The sequence below is a fragment of the Spermophilus citellus genome (assembly GCF_964194105.1).
Source record: "Spermophilus citellus genome assembly, chromosome: 6".
Lineage (NCBI taxonomy): Eukaryota > Metazoa > Chordata > Mammalia > Rodentia > Sciuridae > Spermophilus > Spermophilus citellus.
Window position 1 is genome coordinate 22,307,942 of NC_138187.1, and position 8,190 is coordinate 22,316,131.

The 8,190-nt window shown below is 44.7% G+C and overlaps 1 protein-coding gene across 2 annotated transcripts; it reads right to left on the bottom strand.

Annotated features, from left to right (window-relative positions):
- Window positions 1-5,275: 5,275 nt before the first annotated feature.
- PYCARD (PYD and CARD domain containing) lies at window positions 5,276-7,860 on the bottom strand. Of its 2 annotated transcripts, XM_081299553.1 has the most exons (3): window positions 6,620-7,860; window positions 6,347-6,403; window positions 5,276-6,083 (listed from the first exon to the last, which is right to left on the bottom strand). In XM_081299553.1, exons 1-3 carry the CDS (start codon window positions 6,891-6,893, stop codon window positions 5,830-5,832), a joined length of 585 nt encoding a protein of 194 aa, XP_081155679.1. In that variant the 5' UTR covers window positions 6,894-7,860; the 3' UTR covers window positions 5,276-5,829. The 2 variants fall into 2 exon arrangements, with proteins under 2 accessions (XP_081155679.1, XP_081155680.1); XM_081299554.1 differs by lacking the exon at window positions 6,347-6,403 and having other exon boundaries at window positions 5,276-6,151; window positions 6,616-7,860.
- Between the last annotated feature and the right edge of the window lie 330 nt (window positions 7,861-8,190).

Genomic DNA, 8,190 nt, shown 5'->3' on the forward strand with positions numbered 1-8,190 from the left:
GAAAAGCAGCTTGGGAGGCTGAGGTAGGAGGATCACAAGTTTTAAAGCCAGCGTCAGTGATTTTGTTAGACCCTGTCCAAAAAAAAAAAAAAAGACAAGGCTGGGATTGTGGTTCTTTGGGTTTAATCCCTGGTAGCAAAGGGTGGGGGTGGGGGTGGGGCACTGTAGATGTGTGGCTTGATTGCCAGTACTGCTCCCTCTCCAAAAAAAGGCTTTTTAGTGATTGGCCTTGCCCTTAAAATGAAGTAGGGTCACAGGTGACTAATTTTGGGTAGATATAGCTTGGTAGTGGGGGAACTTTTCCAAAATGATGAAGACAAGAAATAACAGTGGAGAGAATGATGTTGTTTGTTGAGAATCGGGTTTTGGTGCCAGGTCATCACTGGTGAGAAGTGTGAGACCCATGTGTTTGAATTTTGGGCCTTCTGTTCTTCATTACTTAGTAAGAAACTAGCAGCCAGTCTGGTTTCTCTAGTTGATTGAACTTAGTGCTTCACACGTGTCAAGTAAGAGCTCTACCACGCTAGGCATCTTTTTTTTTGAAGTGGAGAATAAGGTTTCCAAGGGTTGGGCTGTGGTTTGGGAGTGTGAGAAAAAGCTTTAAAGGGAACAGGAGCTGTTTTCCAGGTAGAATCCTGACTGTAAACATTTTACCTAGGGGTGGCAGTATTGCACAATTGCAGGTTTTGTAGCTGTTTGGTGCAGTATCTTTAGGGCTTTACTTCAGTCGGTTCAGAATAGGGGGCCTTACTTGAAATGTTCTAGGATGTTAAGACTTCTCCCCCCCATACTGCACCCACCCCTAGAGTTTGAAGGGAAGCTGGCCCATCCTGTTTACACTATCCCTGAATAAAAGGCAGATCGCAGTTCTTGTGGAGAGGCTTATGTAAACCTGTCAGTTTGAGATTGCTAGGACTAAATACTTTGCAGGTTGAATGTATAATTAACTAGCATGTCTTTTCTAAAATGCTTGGGACCAGAAAGAAGTGTTTTGGATTTCAGGTTTTTTTTTTTTTTAAAGATTCAGGTTGGACTTACATTTTCAGGTTTTGGAATGTTTACACATAGTGAAGAATCTTGGGGATGGGATGCTAAACATAGTTCACTTAGGGTTAATATTTTTTGGGGGGTGTTACTAGTAGGCATTGAATCTTGGTTTGGTACTTAAACACTGAGCTGTATACCTAGCTTTTTTTTTTTTTTTTTTTTTTTTTTTAATAGTGGTAGGAGCTCTCTTATTAGTTGCTGTAGGGCCTTGCTAATTTATGGAGGCTGGTTTTGAACTTGCCATCCTCCTACCTCAGCCTCCTGAGCCGCTGGGATTAGAGGTGTGTGCCACCATGCCCTTTTTTATTTTATTTTTGAGACAGTGTCTTACTAAGTGGGCCAGGCTGGCCTCTAACTTTTGATGCTCCCTGCCTCAACCTCCTGAGAATTGGAATTATAGTCATGCCCCATAGTGCCCAGCTAAGGTGTGCATTTCTAATACATGCTCTGGTAATACGCTGGGGGTGTTTTTAAAATTTTTTCGTTCATGTCATTAACTCAAAACAATTTTATGGTTTGTTGAAGCAGAAAGACAACACTTGCCATAGTAATGTCTATCAGAGTGGTTGAGCATAAAAACTCAAGCACCACAATCATCTTGGGGCATTCTGATGAAGGAGATTAATTTTGCCATTTTTATAGCCAGATATTTTCGCTTGTTCTTGGGAGTGGTTATGAGATGACTTCCTTTTCTTGGCACCACCACAGAACCTCAGCACAAGATGAAGGATGGACTCCTTTTGACACTTGTATGTCCATCTTCTGATAGTTGAGGCTAATCAGGAGGAATTTCTTCTTTTTTCTGTATGGTGGCCTTTATATTTTCTCTAGCATCTGAGGATTCAGCCTTGTAATGGTTTTTAAGAAAATCTTTGTGGTTCCAGTGCAGATGGTGGATTGGAAGGCAGCAGCCTATTTAAGAGTAATGTTTAAAGAAAAAAAAAAAGAGTTGGGCAGAGTCTCAATTCTTGCTCCTTACCCCTACTTCACCACGAAGGGGGAACTTGACTGTGCAAACAGTGAGTGCTACAGTACTGTCTAGGAGTAAGAAAAAAAAGGTGTGAATCCTGCATATGAGTTATAGATTTAATTAGCACAGGCATAGTCAGCCTTGGCTTGTTTCTGAATCTTTTGAATATTCAGTGTAAGGGTTTTTTTTGGTACTGGGGATTGAGCTCAGGACCACATGACCACTGAGCTACATTCCCAGCTCTATTTTGTATTTTATATTAGAGACAGGTCTTACTGAGGCTGTCTTTGAACTCGACGATCCTCCTGTCTCAGCCTCCTGAGCTGCTGGGATTTTAGGCAGTGTGCTTACACTGCATGGTGGGCTAAATGTAAAGTTTGAGGAAGAAATGTTTTACAGCTCTTTTATTTCCCTTCGGGTTTTAATTTTTGCGCAAGGTCCTGGGCATCATGGAGGGATGGGGCTGGAATTTGGAAAATTTTAGTGTGGCTCCAATGAGGATAGGGATAGCGTGCCAGTATATAGAGAGTTTCTTTGAGTTGCTCTTTTGTTGAATGTCTCAAAACCAATCCTAGGGTCTGGGGATATATAGATCAGATGGTAGAATGCTTGCCTTGCATGCACAAGACCCTGGGTTTGATCCCTAGCATCAAAAACAAAACAAAGCAACAACAAGAACAACAGAAAAAACAACAACCCAATTCTGAGTCTTTGCAGGAATTTCTCTACTTGATTTGGTCAATTGCTATTTACTTCTACTCTTCCAGGGTATTTCCAGACTCTTGACTTACCTGGGATGTGCTTCAGTATGCTAAAGATGTGTGGGACTATCTGAACTGGGGCTAGACCTTCGAAAGCTCTCAAGAAACTGCCACCTGATCTGGGTCTGGCAGGATGAGCCAGATGGTGGGGCTAGAGGTGCACTCTGAACTGCTCTTGGGACAGTGGAGATGGCTCAGATGCTATTCTGAGGCATTGGGGAGCTAGGAACAAAAACCATCCAGCATAGAGTTGCTAACAAGTATGTTTTCTGTGGAAGAATTTGCTATTAGATGATGAACTTTGTCCTGTTCCCACTTTGCATAGGGGCTTCTGAGGCACCAACTATTCCATAGCTTGTGACACACGTAGAGCTAGAATTTGAATTCCTGTCCTTAGTAAAACTGCCCTTAACATTGTATGCCTGCTCTTAACCACGATTGTATGCTGAACAGTGTGAGGAGACTGGGTGGAATGAAGTCCTCCTTTTTGCCTCATCAAAGGAAAAGGAAGCCAACTCCCTGAAGATTTATTATTTTAGGGAAGCTGTTTCTTGGGGTCCACTTCACTTTAGGACTGATTTTTTTTTTTTTTGCACCTACCTTAAGGAAATTTGTGTGTTATTCCTAGGTGAAGTTTTGTTAAATGTTAAGATACTAGAAATACATAGTAACTACAGTTTATTGATTATTTGTACCAGGGATTCAACCCAAGGGCTGCTTAACCATTAAGGCACAACCCTAGCCCTTTTTCATATTTTATTTAGAGACGGTCTCAATGAGTTGCTTAGGGCCTTGCTAGATTGCTGAGGCTGGCTTTGCAACCTTTTCCCCCCTTTTTTGGTGGTGCTGGGGTTTGAACCCAGGACCTTGTGCATGCAATGCAAGCCCTCCACCAACTAAGGCTAAGGCTGTCTTTGAATTTGCAATTCTCTTGCTTCAGCCTCTTAAGCCGCTGGGATTACAGGTGTGTGCCAGTGCACCCAGTTTAACATGGCATTTATATGGGGCTTGAGAAGATGTCTCTTATGGAACTTAGTGTACATCACATAAGACTCCTTCATTGAAAAGTGGTTTGCTGTGACCCAAAGTTCCACTGGAGCCAGAGAAAAGTTTGATTTTGGGCATGTAGGGACAGGCAGAGATTTCAGGGTTGTTGAGCTAAGGAATATAGGTCCTTAATGTATGATGCTGATTGTTAAACAAAATCGTGTTGCTGAGATGAAAGGATGGGAGAGGTTAGATAGGCTAGGCTTGAAGGAAGTTATGTAAGTGAAGTTTTTTTGGGGGTACTTTGCCACTGAGTTATTTATATCCCAGCCTTACTTTTTTGAAACTTTAAAAAAAATACGTAGTTTTTTAGGTGGACACAATATTTTCCATTTATGTGGTGTTGAGGATCAAACCCAGTGCCTGGTGCATGCTAGGTGAGTGCTCTACCACTGAGCCACAACCCCAGCCCTATTTTTTTGGAAACTTTGAGACAGGATTTTGCTAAGTTGTAGGGCTTCATTAAGTTGTTGAGGCTGGCTTTAAACTTCATCCTCCTGCCTCAGCCTCTTGAGCTGTTGAGATTACAGGCATGTGCCACTGTGCCCAGCTCTTGTCACCATTAGTTTTATTTATTTATTTTTGGTACTGGGGATTGACCCCAAGGGTTTTAACCTCTGAGCCACATCCTTAGTCCCCCTCCCTGCTTTTTGGGTAGGGGCCATTGAATTCAGTGGCATCTGCCCGCTGAGTCCCAAGAAACAGCTTCCCTAAAATAATAAATTAATGTATTTATTTAGAGGCAGAGATGTCTCACTAAATTGCTTAGTGCCTGACTTATGCTGAGGCTGGCTTTGAACTTGGCGATCCTCCTGCCTCAGCCTCCCAAGCCGCTGGGATTACAGGCATGCACCACCAGCCTTTTACGTATTTAGAGACAGGGTCTTAGTTACTTAGGGCCTCAATAAGTTGTTGAGGCTTGCTTTAAACTCACTATCCTGCCTCAGCCTCTGGAGCCACTGGGATTACAGGCATGTGCCACCATGCTTGGCTCACTATCAGTCTTAAATTTATTTAATTTTTATGTTTCTTTGTATAGGACACAATACCTTTGTTTTATTTGTTTATGTGATGCTGAGGCTCAAACCCACTGCCTCACATGTGCTAGGCAAATGCTCTACCACGGTGCTAAAAATTCCTAGCCCTCACCATCAGTTTTGGTGACAGCCACTAGGAGGTAGACTAGAGAGGAGGCCTGTTGCAGGTATACCTGGTGCGGCATTGAAGTAGGAAAGTGGATTTGGATCTTTCAGGTATCTGCTGTTTGCAAATTTCTCCCTTCAAGGTCAGGAAGAGTTGGGTATGAAATGTACTCAGTTGCCCTAGGTTCCCTAAACAGCCTCTAGAAAGGCTCTGTAATGCTTTTCCTTGGAAAATAATATTTCTCTTTGGAGGCAAAAATGACATCAAGAGAAAAAGGAGCCACCAGAACTCATTTCCTGAAACTCCGGGATGGGGTTTACCAGAGAAAGGCTACTTATGTCAGTGCCCAAAAGAATTCCAGAATTAATGTGTGGCTTGTGTTCTGTGAAAGATGTACAGAAGCTATGTAGGTTAGTCTTGTTTCTAAATGCCTTGGACAAATCTGGTCCCCAATGGCTCTAGATCCTTTATACTTGCCTCTCTTTGTGATCTTGGCCATGGGCTTTTTGTGTATAATCACAAGAGCAGACTTGGGTAGCGCAGGAAGAACCACAAAATGGTGAACTAGGAAGCAGTTGGTGAGCTTGATGCCCTTTGAACATGAACAGTCAAATGAACTTAAGCCTGTGAATTTATTGTAGGGCTTTGTGTATATAAAGCACAGGCTTTATGACACTCTCAGCCTGTATGGCTTCAGGAACTCTAGCATGGCTCTGCACATCATGTTTAGAGCTGGAGGAAAAAAAAAACCCACACAACTACAAGTTTTTTTTTTTTTTTGTATATTGTGTATCAAAAATTAAGAAATTTGGGATGACTTGGCGGGAGCTGGAGTTGCAATGGGTTGATGGGAAAGATGCCTCAGCTCTGCTCCAAGTCGGTCACCAGGTAGGGCTGGGTGTCCCTCAGGGCCTGAAGGAGTAGATCCTTGCATGTCAGATTCCAGGCTGGAGAAAAGCTGAAAAGCTTCCTCATCTTTGTTGGGTTGGTGGTCTCTGCCCGCACTGCCTGGTATTGTTCCTCAGTCAGGACCTTGCCATACAGGGCGTCCAGCACCCCATCGACGTTTGTAACCCGATTGATGAGTGCTGCTCGGTGTTGGTCCACAAAGTGTGCTGTGATGGGGGAGAGAACAGATGAGCCAGCACCCAGGGTAGGTGCTTGAGCCTGTCCCTCCGGAACACTGTTCCCTTCAAAAACACTCTTCAAAAATACCCGGCAGGGCTCCAGATGGAGTGAGATAGACCAAGCTCCCCCCCAGAGGTGTGTGTGTAGCGGGTGGGGCGGGTTTGCCCAGTCAGGTTCTGGCAGGGGGGGGGGGAGTGATGGGGTAGAGCTAGAGATCCCCACCCCCCCAAATAGGGTGTGGAAGCCTCACCTGCCCTGGCTGCCACCTGAGGAGGGCCCTTGATTCCAGCTGGCACAGATCCAGAACCTGTGGAAAAAAAATGAACTTCCATTTCCACCCTATCTGGGAGTCTGAGGGCCCCCTGGGTCAGAATGCCAAGTTCCACACTAAATGGGAAGGTCCCTTTCTAGCATAGAATTTATTTTGTAATGGAGGGGGAACAGAAAGCAGAAGAGTGGGAAGGGCAAAACGGGTTTGGCTGGGTGGAGGAAATTGGTAGATGAAGGGGCTGGGCATACTTACCCTTGGGCATGGCCTCCTGCAGCTGCTCTGCCATCTCCTGCATGCCCATGTCACGTAGCACAGCCGCCGTGAGCTCTGTGCCATATGCTTCCAGATAGAAGCTAACGAGCTTGTCAGTGAGGTCCACTGCATCCATGGGCATCAGCGTCCCCCTTGGTATGCGCCCATACCCATCACGCAGTGGGACTGATAGCAGCTTCAACTTGAACTTCTTGAGCTCATCGGCAGTCAGGTTCTCCAGTGCGTCCAGGATGGCGTCCCTCCCGCGCCCCATGGCTCTGGGGTTCCTGGCTGCTGCAGCTGCCTCTCACCCTGCCTGCCTCCTGCAAACCAGGAAGTCTGCTGAGGGGCAGGACCTGGGACTTGCACCTCCCACTCCCATCACTTCCCCTGCTGGTTGGCTTTGGGCAAGAACCATTTGTGGCTGTTGGTTCCTGCCCAGTGAATCCTCTACTCCATGGGGGATGCAGGATATTATCTTTTAGTTGGTCAGTGAGGTGAGGCCTGGAAGATGAGCTGCTGAGGTGCTCATTGAGTGATATGTCTCCAGGTTTGCAACAGCTGCTATAGAACAGGAACTGTTCATACTGCATTTACTGTACAGAGGTTTAGAATCTTGGATTTCTAGAACCCTGAAATCTCCATGTTTCCCTGAACTTTAGGATCCTGACTCACATGTCATTATCTTTACTTTCTTTGAGATAGTCTCATATTGGCCACGCTGTTCTCTAACTGGTGATCCTCCTGCTTCAGCCTTCTTCAGAGCTAGGATTATAGGTGTGGGCCACCTAACTGGTACGTGTCAGAATAATGGCAGCTAGAATTCCAAAACCCCCAAATTTAACATTTTAGGGAGAAATGTATGAAAGAAAATGATAGTTGTGTACTTTTATCTCAGTTGAATTTCATAATCTGTAAAATGGAGATAATGATACTCAGGTATGTACTAGCTTGGGCTGTCTGATGTTTCCTGAACTTTTGTTTCCTAGGGGAGCCAGAATTTCCTCCTGGAAGTTAAATTTCCTGGGAAATGATTAGAGCTACTGTTTGAGGGAATTGTGGGTAAAGAACCAGCTACTTTGGACCCCTGGGACTTGACCCAGAAGAGCAGGTGAAAGATTGGGATGGCTTTGGAGCTTTTGCTACATTTGGAACCTTTAATTATTCTCCTTCTCCTTCTTCTCCCCCTCTTCCTTCTCCCCCTTTCCCCCCCTCCCTCCTCCCTCCTCTTCCTCCCTCTTCCTTCTGAACCACATCCCCAGCCCTTTATTTTGAGACAGGGTCTAGCTAAATTGCTGAGAACCTCACTTGGTGGCTGATGCTGACCTTGAACTTGCAATCCTGCCTCAGTCACCGGAGTAGCTGGGATTACAGGTGTGCTCCACCATGCCTGGCTAGTTCACATTTTCTTAAAAATATGGAGCACTTCATGAATTTGCATGTCATCCTTCGTGCAGGAGACATGATAATCTTCTCTCTATCGTTCCAATTCCAGTGTATGCAAAGCACTCAGCTAATTTATTTTTTTAAAAAAATATTTTTAGTTGTAGATGGGCACAATACCTTGAACC

Coding starts and splice junctions, on each gene's coding strand:
- PYCARD (XM_081299554.1), bottom strand. CDS start 6,893: ATGGGGCGCGGGAGGGACGCCATCCTGGACGCACTGGAGAACCTGACT. Junction 6,152..6,615: donor GAGGCCATGCCCAAGGGTAA/GTATGCCCAGCC, acceptor TGAAGGGAACAG/TGTTCCGGAGGGACAGGCTC.